The sequence below is a fragment of the Ranitomeya imitator genome, chromosome 2, assembly GCF_032444005.1.
Source record: "Ranitomeya imitator isolate aRanImi1 chromosome 2, aRanImi1.pri, whole genome shotgun sequence".
NCBI lineage: Eukaryota > Metazoa > Chordata > Amphibia > Anura > Dendrobatidae > Ranitomeya > Ranitomeya imitator.
In genome coordinates, this window is record NC_091283.1 from 657,948,798 (window position 1) to 657,971,745 (window position 22,948).

General features: G+C 43.5%; 1 protein-coding gene across 1 annotated transcript in view; it reads left to right on the top strand.

The window, feature by feature from the left end:
• The window catches only part of LOC138665458 (E3 ubiquitin-protein ligase ZFP91-like), a 123,117-nt gene extending 100,640 nt beyond the window's left edge, over positions 1–22,477 (top strand). Inside the window, exons 8-12 of the mRNA XM_069752966.1 lie at positions 1,909–1,959; positions 20,778–20,856; positions 20,967–21,081; positions 21,154–21,253; positions 21,711–22,477. Coding sequence (XP_069609067.1) covers positions 1,909–1,959; positions 20,778–20,856; positions 20,967–21,081; positions 21,154–21,253; positions 21,711–22,116 — 751 coding nt within the window. The 3' untranslated portion in view covers positions 22,117–22,477. The remainder of the gene's footprint in view (positions 1–1,908; positions 1,960–20,777; positions 20,857–20,966; positions 21,082–21,153; positions 21,254–21,710) is intronic.
• The last annotated feature ends 471 nt before the right edge of the window (positions 22,478–22,948 follow it).

The window sequence follows — 22,948 nt, forward strand, 5'->3', positions numbered from 1 at the left end:
TATTTGCCAAAAGTGGCATCAAAATTCCATAGGTCACAAGAAGTCTCCCTGCCATCCTTTTGTCCAAACTCAAAAAATGAGAAAGAGCAGAACTTCCATAATCTAGACGTCAGAAGGTGCCTAATCCAATATTTAGATTCCACCAGAGAGTATAGGAAGGAAGGCTCTCTGTTTGTCTGTTTCCAGGGTCCCAGAAAAGGATTTCGGGCATCCAAGGGTACTTTGGCGAGGTGGATAAAGGAGGCGATAGTCTTGGCATATTCATCCTCGGGGAATGAGATCCCAGATGGTATAAGAGCACATTCCACAAGAGCAGTAGCTACCTCATGGGCTGAGAGGTCAGAGGTATCAATAGAGCAAATCTGTAAAGCGGCCACCTGGTCATCACCATCGACCTTTTTTAGACACTATAGATTAAATCTAGCCTCTGTGTCTGACTTAACCTTCGGACGAAGGGTTCTCGAGGCGGTGGTCCCTCCCTAAGCTTAGTCTCTGCAATTCTCTCCGTAGTGCTGTCATGGGAGACCGAGAAAGTCGTAGTTACTCACCGATAACGGTGTTTCTCGGAGCCCATGACAGCACTCGCTTATTCCCTCCCATCACGTGTGCGGTGAGCACCTTTAATTACATATAATTTATATAGTGTATATAGTATGAGTATAGGCACGGGGTTCCTCTTTTAAGAAATGTTGTAATATGATTTTTTCTCTGTTGTAAGCTAACCTGGAGGTCCTCCGATGCTCTGTAAACCAACTGATGCGAGGGAGAGGTACCGCCCTTTTATCTGTAGGTTTCCTGTCCCTGAAGGGCGGATCCCCTCTCTCCGTAGTGCTGTCATGGGCTCCGAGAAACACCGTTATCGGTGAGTAACTACGACTTTTTGGGTGTTTGATTCACCCTTTCCTTATCCGCTGGTTGCATGATGGCTGCAATATTGGATTGAAGTTCATTCTCTGTCCTCCGTAGTACACGCCTGCGCAAGGCAATCTTGCCTTGTGCAGGCGTGTACTACGGAGGACAGAGAATGAACTTCAATCCAATATTTCAGCCAGCATGCAGCCAGCAGGTAAGGAAAGGGTGAATCAAACACCCGAAAACTCCGCCCATATGACCCAAAACCAGTCCCGCCAAATTCAGGTGACAGGTTCCCTTTAAGAAATGGCCGTTGACAGGAACAGTGGACGTCGAGATTAGGTCTGGGAGACCAAGCAAAATTTCACTAGTAATATACCATGTAGGAAAGAAAAAGCGCAGATAGTGTCTTATCTCAAGATTTAAAGGAAGATTCACCAGTAATGTAACTGCTCACCTGATGTAGAAGATTCATAGGCATATAGTGTCAGCTGCCGCAGATCCACCGGTCAACACGCGACCGTAGCTAAAATGCTGAATAGGAGGATTTGTGGGTTATGATCCGCGCTGCCAGCTCATCCAGAAACAGACAAAATGTACAATTGAACAGTGGTTTATTCACTGTTCAATTGCACATTTTGTCTGTTTCTGGATGAGCTGGCAGTGCAGATCATAACCCACAAATCCTCCTATTCAGCGTTTAAGCAAAATTTCAGTGGGAGCTCCTCGTAGGATTGCTAGAGGCAAATCAGAATCCCCACTTGACTACTAAAGACCTTCAGAAAGATTTACCGTACGTAACTGTTCACAATAACAGTAATTTTGACCAAGGGTGCCCATACTTTTACATGCCACTGTATACTTTGAAGTGACTATTTTTGGATACTGCAGTTCAGCTCTCATTTACGTCACTTTTGGAATGCCAGTAACAGTAAAGACTGGTATTTCAGTAGTTGATGTTCAGTTGTACCCTTATACGTTTGTCACTTTTCATCTGAACTCTTTTTTATGATCAAGCCATTGCATTGTATTTATTTTTCTTCCCTTTTTCTGAAGGAGAGGACGTCGGCGCAAAGATGATAAAACTCCTAGACTACCAAAAAGGCGGTGAGTAGGTGCTTATATTATAGAGGTGTGGGCTCCAAACTACTTTACTAAAATGTTCTCTTTGCCAACATGAACACTGATAGAAAATGCATCCACTTACATTATAGAAACCGCTACTTATTTAATGGAATTGTTCTTTAATGCTTTAATTTGTTGTGTTTTTGTCATTAAGTGATCAGTGTCTGCTTTTTAAGTCTACATAAAACAAAATTGCGTATCCCATGCAAGGTTGCAAAAAAACACAATGGGGTCTGTTTCAATTCAAAAGACCATTGAGAAAGACACGTGTTATTCACAACATTGTGTGGAATAAATTGCATTATCAATAAATCGAAATTTCAAGCTGGATGCCAATGCAGTTTATCTTTGGATATTGCAAGGAACCCAACTGGTAGAACTGGGCTTAGGATGCACTTGCACCCTTCTATATTGCTTTTGCTATATTGAATATTATTTTGGTATAGACTGACATTGCTTGGATTTCCTCTTCTGTCCCCATAAGACTCACCCCTTCCTGAGACCAGACGACAATGATGGGAGTTGTATAAGCAGCAACTGTGTAACTTCTTTGTAAAGAATTAAATAAATAAAAAAAAGGTGTGGGCTCCCACGCAATTTTCATAGCCAGCAGAGGGTAATAATCTGGGACAATGCCTCATAAGATTCCCAGGCTATTAAGATGCTCCAAATCTGCAATTTAGCCTCGCTTTTCCTATTTGCCTTGTGGTGGTGGCAAGTGGGGTAATAGGTTTGGGGTTGATATCAGCCTTCTTTTGTCAATGGACATCAAACCCTATAGTGAGTTTGGAAATAAACACACAGCAAGAATAAAATCCTTTATTTGAAATAAAAATCAACACCCTGTCTTAAACATTTATTTAAAAATAAATAAATGGATTAGGCGTTATACTTGCCTTTTGCCTAATCCATTGAAGCCCTTATCCCCTGTAAAAGACAGAAAATAACCATAATACTTACCTTACGCCTAATCCATTGAAGTCCTTGCCCCCCAAAACAAAACTAATAAACAACCATATCCCTCAACTGTCCGAAGTGAAGATTAGCAGTACTGTCCCATGCCATAATCCATCTCTGCATTATTTGGTTTGCAAGCTGACCGGTGGCACGATGCGATCATCCAGGCAAAAAAACATGAGACAATAAGGTGCTGCGAGCGCAGCCTCAATGATGAGCGGTGATGTCATAGAGGTTAACATCGTAAATTGAAGGTGCATTTCCACAGGCACATTACTGTGAGTTGGGACAATGAACTGCGATGACCTCAATGAGGTCACCACGAGTGGTGATCTCATTGAGGTCACAGCAGTTCATCGTCCCGACTCACAGTAAAGTTAGCTTGGGAACCACTCCTCACTGAAGCTGCGCTCGCAGCACCTCATTGTCACATGGTTTTCTGCATGGACGGTCACATCATGCCAGTGTTCAGATTGTAAACCAGATATCGCAGAGATGGATTACAGCGTGGGACAGTTTTTCTACTCTTCACTTCATACACGTGAGTGATATAATTGTTTGTTATTTTCGTTTTTTTTTTTTTTTTTTTTACAGGTGGTAAGGGCTTCAATGGATTAGGCGTAAGGTAAGTATTATGGTTGATATTTTCTGTCTTTTACAGGGGACAAGGGCTTTAATGGAATACAGGTGCTTCTTGCAAAATTAGAATATCATCAAAAAGTTAATTTATTTCATTTCTTCAATTCAAAAAGTGAAACTCATTATATAGTCATTACAAATAGAGTGATCCCTTTCAAGTGTTTATTTCTGTTAATGTTGATGACTATGGCTTACAGCCAATGAAAACCCAAAAGTCATTATCTCAGAAAATTTGAATAATTAACAAAAAACACCTACAAAAGCTTCCTAAGCATTTTAAAAGGACCCTTAGTCTGTTTCAGCAGGCTCCACAATCATGGGGAAGACTGCTAACTTGATGGATGTCCTGAAGGCAGTCATTGACACACTCCACAAGGAGGGTAAGCCACAAAAGGTCATTGCTAAAGAAACTGGCTGTTCACAGAGTGCTGTATCCAAGCTTATTAATGGAAAGTTGAGTGGAAGGAAAAAATGTGGTAGAAAAAGGTGCACAAGCAACCGGGATAACCACAGCATTGAAAGGATTGTTAAAAAAAGGCCATTCAAAAATTTGGGAGCGATTCACAAGGAGTGGACTGCTGCTGGAGTCATTGCTTCTAGAGCCACCACACTCAGATGTATCCAGGACATGGGCTACAAGTGTCGCATTCCTTGTGTCAAGCCACTCATAACCAATAGACAATGCCAGAAGCGTCTTACCTGGGCCGAGCAGAAAAAGAACTGGAACAGCTCAGTGGTCCAAGGTGTTGTTTTCAGATGAAAGTAAATTTTGCATTTCATTTGAAAATCAAGGTCCCAGAGTCTGGAAGAAGAGTGCAGAGGTACAAAATCCAAGCTGCTTGAGGTCTAGTGTGAAGTTTCCACAATCAGTGATGTTTTGGGGAGCCATGTCATCTGCTTGTGTAGGTCCACTGTGTTTTATCAAGACCAAAGTCAGCGCAGCCATCTCCAATGAAATTTTAGAACACTTCATGCTTCCCTCTGCCAACAAGCTTTTTGAAGTTGGAAATGTAATTCTCCAGCAAGACTTGGCACCTGTCCACACTGCCAAAAGTACCAATTCCTTGTTTAAAAACAACAGTATCACTGTGCTTGATTGGCCAGCAAACTCGCCTGACCTAAGCCCCATAGAGAATCTATGAAGAAGTCCAGAGGAAGATAAGACACCAGACCCGACAATGCAGACGAGCTGAAGGCTGCTATGAAAGCAACCTGGGCTTCCATAACACCTCAGCAGTGCCACAGGCTGATCGCCTCCATGCCACGCCGCATTGATGCAGTAATTGATGCAAAAGGAGCCCCCGCCCAAGTATTGAGTGCATTTACTGAACATACATTTCAGTAGGCCAACATTTCGGATTTTAAAATCAGTTTTCATGCTGGTGTTATGAATTATTCTAATTTACTGAGATAATGACTTTTGGGTTTTCATTGGCTGTAAGCAATAATCATCAACATTAACAGAAATAAACACTTGGAATAGATCACTGTTTGTATTGACTCGATATAATATGAGTTTCACTTTTTTTTTTAAGGATGCACCATTTTAGGGGTGGCTGAGGGCTAAAGTTGGTAGCCTGGGGGAGGAGGGGGGCCATATCTCTGACCCCTTCTCAGGCTAGTTATATCAACCTACGGCTGTCGGTTTTGAGTTTATAGGAGGACTCTGTCATTTTTTGTTACTGGGCTCCCCTGTAAATTCACCAGTAAAGGCTGAGCAGACAGCTTGTGAGCTGTCATTAATATCCTGGGAACCTTATAGGATATTGTCCCTTATTCCAGATTAACATTTTTTTTTAATTATTTCATTCTTTATTTTACATAGGAGTTACATAGCTGCTGCTGAATACAAGTCCCATCATTGTCGTATGGTTGCCCTGATCTCGGAGCAACCAGAAGACAATGAAGAGAGCTGCCTTCAGCAACCAGCAATTGTGAATAGCTCAAACTGTACCTCTTGTTCCCAGCGCCGGATGACACACGGATATTATCTATGCATCATCAGTGTGCAGCACACATTTTGTCCCTACTGCGCAAAAAAAAAAAAATGACATGTCTGCTCGTTTTTCAAACAGTCCATGTGAAAAAAATGACACATGCGCACCACCATTGACTGAGTGTGCATGTGTCCATATTTACGGCCCTTAAAAAACAAACCGCATACAGACACAAAAAACGGATGTGTGAAGGGGGCCTAACCAAGAGAGGGCAAGCATTGGATAGTGTTAACAGATACTGACCTGTTGTACCTTTCACAGCACTAGGAGATACATACAGCGTTTCCACAACCATGTGGAACGCTGTTCTCAGACTGACAGTCTGCCTGTGATATAGTGTCGGGCTTCCCATCTGACACAGCGTGTTTCTGAGATCGCTACTTCATTATATACAGTTATGGCCAAAAGTATTGACACCCCTGCAATTCTGCCAGATAATACTCAGTTTCGTCATGAAAATGATTGCAAACATAAATTCTTTGTTATTATTATCTTCATTTAATTCGTCTTAAATGAAAAAACACAAAAAGAATTGTCCTAAAGCCAAATTGGATATAATTCCACACCAAACATAAAAAAGGGGGTGGACAAAAGTATTGGCACTGTTCGAAAAATCATGTGATGCTTCTCTAATTTGTGTAATTAACAGCACCTGTAACTTACCTGTGGCACCTAACAGGTGTTGGCAATAACTAAATCCCACTTGCAGCCAGTTGACATGGATTAAAGTTGACTCAACCTCTGTCCTGTGTCCTTGTGTGTACCACATTGAGCATGGAGAAAAGAAAGAAGACCAAAGAACTGTCTGAGGACCTGAGAAACCAAATTGTGAGGAAGCATGAGCAATCTCAAGGCTACAAGTCCATCTCCAAAGACCTGAATGTTCCTGTGTCTATCGTGCGCAGTGTCATCAAGAAGTTTAAAGCACATGGCACTGTGGCTAACCTCCCTAGATGTGGACGGAAAAGAAAAATTGACAAGAGATTTCAACGCAAGATTGTGCGGATGTTGGATAAAGAACCTCGACTAACATCCAAACAAGTTCAAGCTGCCCTGCAGTCGGAGGGTACAACAGTGTCAACCCGTACTATACGTCGGCGTCTGAATGAAAAGGAACTGTATGGTAGGAGACCCAGGAAGACCCCACTTCTTACCCCGAGACATAAAAAAGCCAGGCTAGAGTTTGCCAAAAACTTACCTGAAAAAGCCTAAAACGTTTTGGAAGATTGTTCTCTGGTCAGATGAGACAAAAGTAGAGCTTTTTGGGGCAAAGGCATCAACATAGAGTTTACAGGAGAAAAAAAGAGGCATTCAAAGAAAAGAACACGGTCCCTACAGTCAAACATGGCGGAGGTTCCCTGATGTTTTGGGGTTGCTTTGCTGCCTCTGGCACTGGACTGCTTGACCGTGTGCATGGCATAATGAAGTCTGAAGAATACCAACAAATTTTGCAGCATAATGTAGGGCCCAGTGTGAGAAAGCTGGGTCTCCCTCAGAGGTCATGGGTCTTCCAGCAGGGCAATGTCCCCAAACACACTTCAAGAAGCACTAGAAAATGGTTTGAGAAGAAGCACTGGAGACTTCTAAGGTGGCCAGCAATGAGTCCAGACCTGAATCCCATAGAAGATCTGTGGAAAGATCTAAAAATGGCAGTTTGGAGAAGGCACCCTTCAAATATCAGGGACCTGGAGCAGTTTGCCAAAGAAGAATGGTCTAAAATTCCAGCAGAGCATTGTAAGAAACTCATTGATGGTTACCGGAAGCGGTCGGTCGCAGTTATTTTGGCTAAAGGTTGTGCAACCAAGTATTAGGCTGAGGGTGCCAATACTTTTGTCTGGGCCATTTTTTGAGTTTTGTGTGAAATGATCAATGTTTTGCTTTTTGCTTCATTCTCTTTTGTGTTTTTTCATTTAACCCCTTCCCGACCCATGACGCCACGTAGGCGTCATGAAAGTCGGTGCCAATCCGACCCATGACGCCTATGTGGCGACATGGCAAGATCGCGTCCCTGCAGATCCGGTGAAAGGGTTAACTCCCATTTCACCCGATCTGCAGGGACAGGGGGAGTGGTAGTTTAGCCCAGGGGGGGTGGCTTCACCCCCTCGTGGCTACGATCGCTCTGATTGGCAGTTTCACTTTCAACAGCCAATCAGAGTGATTTGTAATATTTCACCTATTATAACGGGTGAAATATTACAATCCAGCCATGGCCGATGCTGCAATATCATCGGCCATGGCTGGAAATACTAATGTGCCCCCACCCCACCCCACCGATCGCCCCCCCCAGCCCCCCGATCTGGCCGGTACACTGCTCCCCTCCATCCAGTGCTCCGCTCCCCCCCGTGCTCTTGTCCGCTCCCCCCGTGCTCCAAACACCCCCCCGTGCTCCAATCACCCCCCCTGCATTCCGATCCACCCCCCGTGCTCCGTTCCACCCCCCCGTGCTCCGTTCCAGCCCCCCGTGCTCCGTTCCATGCCCTCGTGCTCCGTTCCACGCCTGCCACGCTCCGATTTCCCCCCCACCCCATCATACTTACCGATCCTGCCGGGGTCCCGTCCGTTTTCTCCCTGGGCGCCGCCATCTTCCAAAATGGCGGGCGCATGCGCAGTGCGCCCGCCGAATCTGCCGGCCGGCAGATTCGTTCCAAAGTGCTTTTTGATCACTGAGATAGATTATATCTCAGTGATCAAAATAAAAAAAAATAATAAATGACCCCCCCCCCCCTTTGTCACCCCCATAGGTAGGGACAATAAAAAAAATAATTTTTTTTTTCCACTAATGTTAGAATAGGGGTAGGGTTAGGGTTAGGGGTAGGGTAAAGGGTAGGGTTAGGGGTAGGGTTAGGGGTAGGGTTAGGGACAGGGCTAGGGTTAGGGTTAAGGCTAGGGTTAGGGTTTCGGTATGTGCACACGTATTCTGGTCCTCTGCGGATTTTTCCGCTGCGGATTTGATAAATCCGCCGTGCTAAACCGCTGCGGATTTATGGCGGATTTACCGCGTTTTTTTCTGCGCATTTCACTGCGGTTTTACAATTGCGATTTTCTTTTTGAGCAGTTGTAAAACCGCTGCGGAATCCGCACAAAGAAGTGACATGCTGCGGAATGTAAACCGCTGCGGAATGTAAACCGCTGCGTTTCCGTGCAGTTTTTCCACAGCATGTGTACAGCGATTTTTGTTTCCCATAGGTCTACATTGAACTGTAAACTCATGGGAAACTGCTGCGGATCTGCAGCGTTTTCCACAGTGTGCACATACCTTTAGAATTAGGCTATGTGCACACGGTGCGGATTTGGCTGCGGATTGGCCGCTGCGGATTCGCAGCAGTATTCCATCAGGTTTACAGTACCATGTAAACATATGAAAAACCAAATCCGCTGTGCCCATGGTGCAGAAAATACCGCGCGGAAACGCTGCGTTGTATTTTCCGCAGCATGTCAATTCTTTGTGCGGATTCCGCGGCGTTTTACACCTGTTCCTCAATAGGAATCCGCAGGTGAAATCCGCACAAAAAACACTGGAAATCCGCGGAAAATCCGCAGGTAAAACGCGGTGCCTTTTACCCGCGGATTTTTCAAAAATGGTGCGGAAATATCTCACACGAATCCGCAACGTGGGCACATAGCCTTAGGGTTAGGGTTGGAATTAGGGTTGTGGTTAGGGTTGTTATTAGGGTTATGGCTACAGTTGGGATTAGGGTTAGGGGTGTGTTGGGGTTAGTGTTGGAGGTAGAATTGAGGGGTTACCACTGTTTAGGCACATCAGGGGTCTCCAAACGCAACATGGCGCCACCATTGATTCCAGCCAATCTCGTATTCAAAAAGTCAAATGGTGCTCCCTCACTTCCGAGCCCTGACGTGTGCCCAAACAGTGGTTTACCCCCACATATGGGGTACCAGCATACTCAGGATAAACTGCGCAACAATTACTGGGGTCCAATTTCTCCTGTTACCCTTGTGAATCTAAAAAAATGCTTGCTAAAACATCATTTTTGAGGAAAGAAAAATGATTTTTTATTTTCACGGCTCTGCGTTGTAAACGTCTGTGAAGCACTTGGGGGTTCAAAGTGCTCACCACATATCTAGATAAGTTCCTTGGGGGGTCTAGTTTCTAAAGTGGGGGGTTTCTACTGTTTAGGCACACCAGGGGCTCTGCAAACGCAACGTGATGCCCGCAGACCATTCCATCAAAGTCTGCATTTCAAAAGTCACTACTTCCTTTCTGAGCCCCGACGTGTGCCCAAACAGTGGTTTACCCCCACACATGGGGTATCAGCGTACTCAGGAGAAACTGGACAACAACATTTGTGGTCCAATTTCTCCTGTAACCCTTGGGAAAATAAAAAATTCTGGGCTAAATAATTATTTTTGAGGAAAGAAAACGTATTTATTATTTTCACGGCTCTGCATTATAAACTTCTATGAAGCACTTGGGGGTTCAAAGTGCTTACCACACATCTAGATAAGTTCCTTTCGGGGTCTAGTTTCCAAAATGGGTTCACTTGTGGGGGGTTTCTACTGTTTAGGCACATCAGGGGCTCTGCAAACGCAACGTGACGCCTGCAGAGCATTCCATCAAAGTCTGCATTTCAAAACGTCACTACTTCACTTCCGAGCCCCAACGTGTGCCCAAACAGTGGTTTACCCCCACATATGGGGTATCACCGTACTCAGGAGAAACTGGACAACAAATATTGGGGTCAAATTTCTCCTGTTACCCTTGGGAAAATTAAAAAATTCTGGGCTAAATAATTATGTTTGAGGAAAGAAAACGTATTTATTATTTTCACGGCTCTGCATTATAAACTTCTATGAAGCACTTGGGGGTTCAAAGTGCTCACCAAACATCTAGATAAGTTCCTTTCGGGGTTTAGTTTCCAAAATGGGGTCACTTGTGGGGGGTTTCTACTGTTAAGCTACATCAGGGGCTCTGCAAACGCAACGTGACGCCCACAGAGCATTACATCAAAGTCTGCATTTCAAAACATCACTACTTCACTTCCGAGCCTCGGCATGTGCCCAAACAGTGGTTTACCCCCACATATGGGGTATCAGCATACTCAGGAGAAACAGGACAACAACTTATGGGGTCCAATTTCTCCTGTAACCCTTGGGAAAATAAAAAATTCTGGGCTAAATAATTATTTTTGAGGAAAGAAAACGTATTTATTATTTTCACGGCTCTGCATTATAAACTTCTATGAAGCACTTGGGGGTTCAAAGTGCTCACCACACATCTAGATAAGTTCCTTTGGGGGTCTAGTTACCAAAATGGGGTCACTTGTGGGGGGTTTCTACTGTTAAGCCACATCAGGGGCTCTGCAAACGCAACGTGACGCCCACAGAGCATTCCATCAAAGTCTGCATTTCAAAACGTCACTACTTCACTTCCGAGCCCCGGCATGTGCCCAAACAGTGATTTACCCCCACATATGGGGTATCAGCATACTCAGGAGAAACTGGACAACAACTTTTGGGGTCAAATTTCTCCTGTTACCCTTGGGAAAATAAAAAATTGCAGGCTAAAAGATCATTTTTGAGAAAATAATTTTTTTTTTTTTATTTTCATGGCTCTGCGATATAAACTTCTGTGAAGCACTTGGGGGTTCAAAGTCCTCACCACACATCTAGATTAGTTCCTTTGGGGGTCTAGTTTCCAAAATGGGGTCATTTCTGGGGGATCTCCAATGTTTAGGCACACAGGGGCTCTCCAAACGTGACATGGTGTCCGCTAATGATTGGAGCTAATTTTCCATTTAAAAAGCCAAATGGCGTGCCATCCCTTCCGAGCCCTGCCGTGCGCCCAAACAGTGGTTTAACCCCACATATGGGGTATCAGCGTACTCAGGACAAACTGGACAACAATATTTGGGGTCCAATTTCTCCTATTATCCTTGGCAAAATAGGAAATTCCAGGCTAAAAAATCATTTTTGAGGAAAGAAAAATTATTTTTTATTTTCATGGCTCTGCATTATAAACTTCTGTGAAGCACCTGGGGGTTTAAAGTGCTCAATATGCATCTAGATAAGTTCCTTGGGGGGTCTAGTTTCCAAAATGGGGTCACTTGTGGGGGAGCTCCAATGTTTAGGCACACAGGGGCTCTCCAAACGCGACATGGTGTCCGCTAACAATTGGAGCTAATTTTCCATTCAAAAAGTCAAATGGCGCGCCTTCCCTTCCGAGCCCTGCCGAGTGCCCAAACAGTGGTTTACCCCCACATATGAGGTATCGGCGTACTCGGGAGAAATTGCCCAACAAATTTTATGATCCATTTTATCCTACTGCCCATGTGAAAATGAAAAAATTGAGGCGAAAAGAATTTTTTTGTGAAAAAAAAGTACTTTTTCATTTTTACAGATCAATTTGTGAAGCACCTGAGGGTTTAAAGTGCTCACTAGGCATCTAAATAAGTTCCTTGGGGGGTCTAGTGTCCAAAATGGGGTCACTTGTGGGGGAGCGCCAATGTTTAGGCACACAGGAGCTATCCAAACGCGACATGGTGTCCGCTAACGATGGAAATAATTTTTCATTCAAATGGCGCTCCTTCCCTTCCGAGCCTTACCATGTGCCCAAACAGTGGTTTACCCCCACATGTGAGGTATTGGTGTACTCAGGAGAAATTGCCCAACACATTTTAGGATCCATTTTATCCTGTTGCCCATGTGAAAATGAAAAAATTGAGGCTAAAAGAATTTTTTTGTGAAAAAAAAGTACTTTTTCATTTTTACGGATCAATTTGTGAAGCACCTGGGGGTTCAAAGTGCTCACTATGCATCTAGATAAGTTCCTTGGGGCGTCTAGTTTCCAAAATGGGGTCACTTGTGGGGGAGCTCCAATTTTTAGGCACACGGGTGCTCTCCAAACGTGACATGGTGTCCGCTAAAGAGTGGAGCCAATTTTTGATTCAAAGTCAAATGGCGCTCCTTCCCTTCCAAGCCCTGCCGTGCGCCCAAACAGTGGTTTACCCCCACATATGAGGTATCAGCGTACTCAGGACAAATTGGACAACAACTTTCGTGGTTCAGTTTCTCCTTTTACCATTGGGAAAATAAAAAAATTGTTGCTAAAAGATAATTTTTGTTAAATGTTCATTTTTTCCTTCCATGTTGCTTCTGCTGCTGTGAAGCACCTGAAGGGTTAATAAACTTCTTGAATGTGGTTTTGAGTACCTTGAGGGGTGCAGTTTTTAGAATGGTGTCACTTTTGGGTATTTTCAGCCATATAGACCCCTCAAACTGACTTCAAATGTGAGGTGGTCCCTAAAAAAAAATGGTTTTGTAAATTTTGTTGTAAAAATGACAAATCGCTGGTCAAATTTTAACCCTTATAACTTCCTAACAAAAAAAAATTTTGTTTCCAAAATTGTGCTGATGTAAAGTAAACATGTGGAAAATGTTATTTATTAACTATTTTGTGTCACATATCTCTCTGGTTTAACAGAATAAAAATTCAAAATGTGAAAATTGCGAAATTTTCAAAATTTTCGCCAAATTTCCGTTTTTATCACAAATAAACGCAGAATTTATTGACCTAAATTTACCACTAACATGAAGCCCAATATGTCACGAAAAAACAATTTCAGAACCGCTAGGATCCGTTGAAGCGTCCCTGAGTTATTACCTCATAAAGGGACACTGGTCAGAATTGCAAAAAACGGCAAGGTCTTTAAGGTCAAAATAGGCTGGGTCATGAAGGGGTTAAGACAAATTAAATGAAGATAATACCAAAGAATTTGTGATTGCAATCATTTTCAGGAAGAAGCTGAGTATTATCTGACAGAATTGCAGGGGTGTCAATACTTTTGGCCACAACTGTGTATATATATATATATATATATGTGTGTGTATATATAGATACTAGATTGTGGCCCGATTCTAACGCATCGGGTATTCTAGAATATGCATGTCCCCGTAGTATATGGACAATGATGATTCCAGAATTCGCGGCAGACTGTGCCCGTCGCTGATTGGTTGAGGCAACCTTTATGACATCATCGTCGCCATGGCAACCATTATGACATTATCGTCGCTGTGCCCGTCGCTGATTGGTCGAGGCCTGGCGGCCTCGACCAATCAGAGACGCGGGATTTCCAGGACAGACAGACAGACGGAAAAACCCTTAGACAATTATATATATATAGATATATGTATGTATATATATATATATATACTAGATTGTGGCCCGATTCTAACGCATCGGTTATTCTAGAATATGCATGTCCCCGTAGTATATGGACAATGATGATTCCAGAATTCGCGGCAGACTGTGCCCGTCGCTGATTGGTCGAGGCAACCTTTATAACATCATCGTCGCCATGGCAACCATTATGACATCATCGTCACTGTGCCCGTCTCTGATTGGTCGAGGCCTGGCGGCCTCGACCAATCAGAGACGTGGGATTTCCAGGACAGACAGACAGACAGAAAGACAGACAGACAGACAGACGGAAAAACCCTTAGGCAATTATATATATAGATATATACTAGACTGTGGCCCGATTCTAACGCATCGGGTATTCTAGAATATGCATGTCCCTGTAATATATGGACAATGATGATTCCAGAATTCGCGGCAGACTGTGTCCGTCGCTGATTGATCGAGGCAACCTTTATGACATCATCGTCGCCATGGCAACCATTATGACATCATCGTCGCTGTGCCCATTGCTGATTGGTCGAGGCCTGGCGGCCTCGACCAATCAGACACGCAGGATGTCTACGTCCTTTATGACATCATCGTCGCTGTGCCCATTGCTGATTGGTCGAGGCCTGGCGGCCTCGACCAATCAGAGAGCCGGGATTTCCAGGACAGACAGACAGACAGACAGACAGACAGACGGAAAAACCCTTAGACAATTTTATATATATATATATATATATATATATTTATTTATTATTTTTATTTTTTTTGCCCTACAAATCCATTACAGTGGGCTAATTGTCCATATAGAATTAATGGCCAAATAATTAAAGGACATTGACCAATACCCTATTTAGAAAGGAATAAATTATAATCTTTCGCTATAAATTGGGACCGAATTTGAACCCTAGCAACAAGGCAACCCCCACATGTCCTCAGGCTGGCTAATAGCTGTAAATCATTCAGCTGAGGCGATGAAAACTTAATCTCCGAACACTAACAAATACTCGGAGATCACCCGAGCGTGCTCGGGAAAACTCGATCAACGAGTTTATTTGCTCATCACTAGAAAACACCCATGGAGTCAAAAATCATCACTACACCTGTAGATAAACCCCCAAAAGGGGTAGTATTTCCAAAATGTAGTCACTTGAAGGGAGATTCTACTCTTCTAGCAATTAGGGGCTCTGTATATGGAGACCACAAACTATTCTAGGAAAATCTGCACTACAGGAGGCAAATAGCGCTCTGTCCTACATGAGTCCTGCCGTGTGCATAAGCAGTACTGTACAGCCACATATGGGGTATTGGTACATTCAGCAGAAATTGAGAGACAAATTTTGGTGCCATTTTTACCAATTGTGAAATGTAAAGTGTGAAAATGTAAAATCTGGGGCTAAAACAAAATTTTGGTGGTGAAAATGTAATTTTTTTCTTCATTGCCCAATGGTTTAAAATTCTGTGACACACTTGTTATGTAAATATGATCACTAGCACCCCTAGATGAATTCATTGAGAGGTGTAGTTTGTAAAATGGGGTCACTTATGGAGGGGTTCTGCTGTTCTGGCACCTCAGGGGCTCTACCAATGTGATATGGTACCTTCAAACAAGTGCAGCAAAATCTGAACTCCAATATGGCACTTCTTCACTTCTAAGCTTTGCACTGTGTATCAAAAGTAGTTTTCGACGACATATTGGATATCGGTGAAGAAATTGCACAATTTTTGGGATCCATTTTCTCCTGTTACCCTGGTGAAAATAAAAAAAATAGGACTAAAACAACAATTTCATGGAAAAAATGTTGTTGTTTTTTTATACGGCTCAACTTTATAAACTTATGCAAAGCGCTCGGGGGTTCAAGGTGCTCACTACACATCTAAATAAATTATTTGAGGAATCTCGTTTCCAAAATAGGGGTCACTTATGGGGGAGTTTCACTGTTTAGGCACATCATGGGCTCTCCAAACGCAACATGACATCTGCAGAACATTCCGTCAAAATCTGTGTTGCAAAACTTCACTTCATCCTTTATGAGCCCTGCCATGCTCTCAGACAGTAGATTTCCCCCACATATGGGTATCGGCATACTCAAATGAAATTGCACAACAAATTTTGGAGTCCATTTTGTCCTGTTACCCTTGTGAAAATAAACAATTTATTGCTGAAAGAGCATTTTTGTGAGAAAATTGTGATTTGATTTTTTTTGTGTGTGTATGAGTATTTTCCTCTTTTTAGGCACATCAGCAGCTCTCCAAATGTGACATGACATCCGCTAATGACTCTAGCACATATTATATTCAAAGAGTTAAGCGGTGCTCCTTCCCTTCTGAGCTCTGCCATGTGCCCAAATGGTGGTTTTCACCCACATATCCAGCATGCTCAAGAGAAATTGCACAACAAATTTTGGGGTCCATTTTTCCTGTTAACCTTGTAAAAATAGAAAAAAATGGGTCAGTAAAATTTTGGGGAAAAATGTAAAATCTTCATTTTTTCCTTCTACAAAAAAAATTCATGTGACTGTGCGCACCTGAAGAGTTAATAAGCTTTTTTGAAAGTGGATTTAAATGCATTGAGGGGTGCAGTTTTTAGATTGGTGTCACTTTTGGGTATTTTCTGTTATATCAACTCCTCAAAATGACTTCAAATGAGAGGTGGTCCCTAAAAAATTGGTTTTGCAAATTTTGTTGGAAAAATGAGAAATCACTGGTCAACTTTTAACCTTTCTAACTTGCTAACAAAAGAAATGTTTCAAAAATTGTGCTGATGTAAAGTAGACATGTTGGAAATGTGATTTATTAACTATTTTGTGTGACATGACTGATTTTAGGGTGTAAACATTAAAAGTTAGAAAATTGCAAAATTTTCAAAATGTTCTGTAAATTTCCGATTTTTTTTTTTTTCACAAAGGCAAGTCATATCAAAGAAATATTACCGCTATCTCTGAATTGGTGGGATCTGTTGAAGGGGTCCATAGTTATTACCTCCATAAAGTGACAGTGGTCAGAATTGTAAAATTTGGCCTGGTCAGGAAGGTGAAAACAGGTTTTGTGGTGAAGGAGTTAATATGTCCAGAGTAGTTTTTTTGCTTGTGTCATTGTGTGAGAGAGAAGCCCATAGTATATGGACACTTAAAGGAAACAGTCAAGTGCATCTTCCCACCTACTTGTTTCCTTCTATCTCCATTCTTCTCTTGCTCTATAATGCCAGAACTGTAAATCAAATAGGAGGGTTGATGGGAAACCAATAGGTGGGGAGGTGCACTTAAATGTTTGGCCACACCATGCTTCACTGAGCACCTGCATTTGGTTTTAAAGGGAACCTGTCACCCCGTTTTTTGAGATTGAGATATAAATACTGTTAAATAGGGCCTGTGCTGTGCGTTACTATGGTGTATGTAGTGTACCCTGATTCCCCATGTATGCCGAGAAATACATTACCAAAGTCGGCGTTTTCGCCTGTCAATCAGGCTGGTCTGGTCAGGTGGGCGTGTTCACAGCGTTCTTTTCTTCCCCAGGTTTCCGTTGGTGGCGTAGTGGTGTGCGCATGTCCAAGGTCCGGATTCCCTGTGCCCACGTGAAGACACAGCGCGCGATCTGCGCTGTCATTCCTTTCATCGGTGCGGGCGGCCATCTTCCTGGGGCCGCGCGTGCGCAGATGTAGTGCTCTGCTGCACGGGGCTTCAGGAAAATGGCCGCGGGATGCCGCGCGTGCGCAGAAGAGATCGCGGCGGCCATTTTCCCAAAGCCGAGTTTGCATCTCGGCTTTGGGAAAATGGCCGCCGCGATCTCTTCTGCGCATGCGCGGCATCCCGCGGCCATTTTCCTGAAGCCCCGTGCAGCAGAGCACTACATCTGCGCACACGCGGCCCCAGGAAGATGGCCACCCGCACCGATGAAAGGAATGACAGCGCAGATCGCGCGCTGTGTCTTCACGTGGGCACAGGGAATCCGGACCTTGGACATGCGCACACCACTACGCCACCAACGGAAACCTGGGGAAGAAAAGAACGCTGTGAACACGCCCACCTGACCAGACCAGCCTGATTGACAGGCGAAAACGCCGACTTTGGTAATGTATTTCTCGGCATACATGGGGAATCAGGGTACACTACATACACTATAGTAACGCACAGCACAGGCCCTATTTAACAGTATTTATATCTCAATCTCAAAAAACGGGGTGACAGGTTCCCTTTAAGTCTTTCTGTGCTGACCAACACCCCATAAAGAGAACCCGTCATCAAGATTTTGCTATGTAAACTACAGGCATTGTAGAAGATGGATGGATGGCTGATTAACCTAGTGAATATCTACAGTAACTATATATCTACCAATCAATGTACCTGTCAAACTCTATTTTCACTGTGCAATTTGGTGTCTGATTAAGCCTATACTCAATGTCCCTATGTATATACATAGACTTTCTTACCCTATCCCTGTCTAACTAGGTAGCCAGCCAAAAAATTAATATTCATAATATATTTTAATACATTGGTAGCCCAGTGAGGTTGAACTTATTATTTTAAGTTTTAACACAAAATCTTCTGTGTGCGCTCCTATGTGCGCTGCGTTCCTATGTTCAGCATGATGTCCTCTTCGTCTGCCGCTCCCACCCTGGTCCTCGGAACCAAGTGGGCGCCAAATGCACAGACTGAGAGCATCGCTTGCCGATAGATGCTACTGCGCATGCATGACCGCCGGTACCATTTTGTTGGAGCCAATTTTTTTTTTTTTTTGAAGACCACAATATTAAAGGTAGAGTATTTAAAGCGAACCTGTCACCAGGTTTAGCCTATATGAGGTATAGTCACCTCCTTTTAGGTCTGATATAGGACATTCTATAATGCTGTAGATAAGCCCCCAACCAAACTTGTCAGAGCAGAAAAATAACTTTTGATATAGTCACTTGTGGGGCGGTCTGGTCCGATGGGTGTCGCTGGTCTTGGCCCAGCGCCTCCCATCTTCTTGCGTTGCCATCCCCCTTGTTGCTTCGTGTGGATGACTGGTTCCTATGTCATCCACACAATCTCCCCAACATTGCGCTCCTGCGCAGGTGTACTTATCTGCCCTGTTGAGGGCAGAGCAAAGTACTGCAGCAAGCAGGCACCAGGAAAGGTCAAAGGGTCCTAGCGCATGTGCACTGCAGTATTTTGCCTTTAAAAGGGCAGAGAAGTACGCCTGCGCAGGAGCATGATGCCGATGAGACTGTGGATGATGCAGAGACGCGTCATCCACACAAACCAAGAAGAAAATAATGGTCAGAATGGTGTAAAAAACTAAATAAATATCTTTATTGGTCCCCACCATTCCCATTCTAATGCTTCCCAGGTTCCCTGCTGGCTTCCTCTCCATAGACATTATTATAAGGTATATTAGTGTTTCTCTGCATGAGTAGCGATCTCGTAAGGTAATGCATTTAAATTACAAATTTGACATGTTTTGTTTACTAATTCCTTAGATAAAAAAAGCTCTAAAAATGCAGTAAATATACAGCGCTGGCAAAAATTAAGAGCCCACCACATCAAAACCCTGTCATGGCCAGCCCAATCTCCAGACCTGAACCCCATTGAAAACCTCTGGAATGTAATCAAGAGGATGATGGATAGTCACAAGCCATCAAACAAAGAAGAACTGCTTACATTTTTGTACCAGGAGTGGCATAGGGTCACCCAGAAGCAGTGTGAAAGACTGGTGGAAAGCATGCCAATACGCATGAAAGCTGTGATTAAAAATCATGGTTATTCCACAAAATATTGATTCCTGAACTCTTCCTGAGTTAAAACATTAGTATTGTTTATAAGGCTATGTGCACACGTAGGAAATGTGGTGCATAATTTTCTGCACAAAATCCACATCTCCTGGCAGAATCCGCAGCTGCATATTTGCCGTGGATTTGATGCGGATTTTCTGCAGTTTTTGCCACTGAGAATGTCTATCATGGAGGGGTGCAGAAACGCTGCAGATCCGCACACAAGAAGTGACATACATTTCTTTTAAATCCGCAGCAATTCCGCACTGATTTTTCCACACCATGTGCACAACTTTTTTTTTTTTACCCATTGATTTACATTGTACTGTAAATCACAGTGCGGACCTGCTGCGTTTCTGTGCGGATAAATCCGCTGCGGATCCGCAGCAAATCCACATCGTGTGCACATAAATTACCGTATTATGAACTTGTTTTATTTGCGTTATTTGAGGTGTGAAAGCACTGTTTTTTTTGTTTGTTTGTTTTAAATTTGACCATTTTTCTTTGTCATAAAGAAAAATACAAAATTTATTGCTTGGAACTTCGGAGACGTGTTGTCAGTAGTTTATAGAATAAAAGAAAAATTAACATTTTACTCAGAAATATACCTATAAAGAGAAATATCAGACAAACTAAATATTTTGCAGTGGTCTCTTAATTTTTGCCAGAGCTGTTTATAGTGCAGCCTCTGACCAGTGGGGAACTGGCCCGCATTGGGATGAGCTATAATGGGCTGCAGTCCTCACTCGTCTTTGATATCCGAGGGAAGTGAGAGGAAAGCGGCCCGTTGGTGGGTGCTGGTAGCCTTCAGCGTTCAGGTAGCATAAAAGTGACAAGGGCGAACCAGATGGTGACATGGCTAGAACCGCGCCGGTGCGGGAGGCAAGGGTCACATTGCGTTAGGGCAGTCCGTTTAGTGCATAGCGCTACGGACTGCGCTAATGCAATGTCCCAAAAGGGATCGCGTTTGCCTATCCCGTTAGCGCAGATCCCCGATCTGCGCTAGTGAGGAACGAACCGCGAACGCTGCTTTCACTCGAATGACGGCACATCGCTAGCGCACGCCCAATGTGGGCGTGCGCTAGCGATGCGTTCGCCATTACAAACGATGGCGGCGTTAACGGACTACGTTACACCGCATTATGCCGCGGTGTAACGTAGTCCGTTAAGCGGGTTCACATAACGTAATGTGAACCTAAGCATCTGTTTGTATTTTACATGGGGTATTACATAGTATTTAAAAAGGGGCTGTCGGAGTATTGGGACATCCCTTTAATAGTTGCCGATAAATAGTTGCTGATTTCTGTTATTTTTCTCTCAGGAAGAAACCTCCTCTGCAGTACGTGCGCTGTGAGATGGAAGGATGTGGAACAGTACTGGCACACCCCAGATACTTGCAAGTAAGATCGCATCTTTGGGGAACAAGGATTACCACATGCAGCATGCAACGGAAAATGGAACCCGTGCTAGTGCTTTGTGGTTATAGTAAGAATTTTCCTTTATTCTATAGCACCACATTAAATATCAGCACCTTTTGAAGAAGAAATATGTCTGCCCGCACCCCTCATGCGGGAGACTTTTTCGCCTTCAGAAACAACTGATGCGACATGCAAAGCATCATACAGGTAAATAGCTGTTGTACAATGGAGGATTTCGGTAATTTGAACTGCTGTTTCTAACACTGGTTCTGTCATTAGACCAGAGGGATTATATCTGTGAATACTGCGCTCGAGCATTCAAGAGCTCCCACAACCTGGCTGTACATCGAATGATCCACACAGGAGAAAAACCCTTGCAGTGAGTGACTGGCCCCTTGGAAGGAATCCGTTACTAGGTTTTTACCACCTAATCTGAGTAGCATGATGTAGAGCTGCTTGCTGTAGTTTTGATAAAATCACTGTTTTATCAGCAGGGAATTACGGTATATTTTGAGGACTAGTAGTCCTGTTGTCATATAGTTCAATCAGGCCCCCAGCTTTCTTCCTGTGCACAGTGTACAGTCAGTGGTGTGGGCAGGTTATACAGAGCTCAGGATCAGAACTGGTAGATCTGCCTCAGATAAAACAGTGATTGTATAAAAAACTCAGCAAGCAGCCCAGTAAGTGACACATCGCTGTAATCTGGCTCTCTGCCCCCACATCTTGCTGCTCTCAGATTTGGTAGCAAAAACCTGGTGACAGATTCCCTTTAAATTCTCCATCTCCTTTGACCTGTAACTGCATATGTTTGTCTTCTCACTCGCTCCCATCTCTAGATGTGAGTTCTGCGGCTTCACCTGCAGACAGAAAGCCTCCCTGAACTGGCACATGAAGAAACATGACGCTGACTCTTTCTACCAGTTTTCTTGTGGAATCTGTGGGAAGAAGTTTGAAAAGAAGGACAGTGTTGTGGCCCATAAAGCCAAGAGTCATCCTGAGATTCTCATAGCTGAAGCCCTGGCGGCCAACTCTGGCTCTCTCATCACCACCAACAACGAACTGCTGGTGACAGATGCTCCTGCTTCTACAGCCTCCGTTGTACCAGACGGCCTTGCTCCCCCCCAAACCTTTCTGTCTACTCTTGGCTCAAAGGTTCTTATCCCCTGCACTACCCGGCCAGCAGCAGGACTGAGTACTACAACAGAGGTTCTTATTGAGGATTCGGACTCTGCAGGACCCTAGAGCAGGAGAATATGGTCCCTTCACAGCACCTAGACTGTTTCCCTGTCCTCTGCCCTTCCCCCCCCAGCTGGCTGGCTGTTTCATCCCTTCAGTGCTTTCTATATGTCCTTGTAATATTTGCATACACTAATGGTGGGCCCAAAGTTGTGCCCATGGTGTTTTCAACTAATTTCTTCATCTTTCAGATGGTCTGGTTTGGCAATATTTCTTTCTTCTTTGCTTGTTCCTGCCCATGTAGCACATTTTTACTTGTTTTTCTTCCCCATCCTTTCTGACCTCCCTCCTCAGGTGCTGTGCTGTGCACTCTCACTGTACATAATATTATGTTTAAAGAATAAAAAAGAGCTCTTTTGTCTCAAAATGGAGCCCTATTCCCCCAAGCAAAGCTGCTAGTGTTACTTAGAGCGCTCCTTGCGGTCTATTTGTACTCTGTGACCCATTGTCCATACTTTTTTATTCACTTGTTAATTTTTGTCCCTCATACAAGTGAAATTTTGCACTTTAGAGTGATTCAAAGAGGGTAGTTTGCCTAAAATGGTTCTTTTTTTGGTCCTATCCCACTCAATATCCTATATCTGCTTGCTTTTGCACTTACCCATAAATGTCCTTTCCATTTTAGTTATTTGCCCAGAAAGGACACCTCATGCTTCGAGAAGCATGGAACCCTTCTAAAGAGGGGAAAAAGTCGTACATTGCACAGTATTCATTTAGTTCATTCAGTCTAATCAAGATCCATTGTTGCAACATAGTTCATAGCCCGTCTTGTTAGACACAATTCATCAGTTTGTGTTTTGGCGACATGTTTTTTCAGCACTTTTACATTTTCATTCTC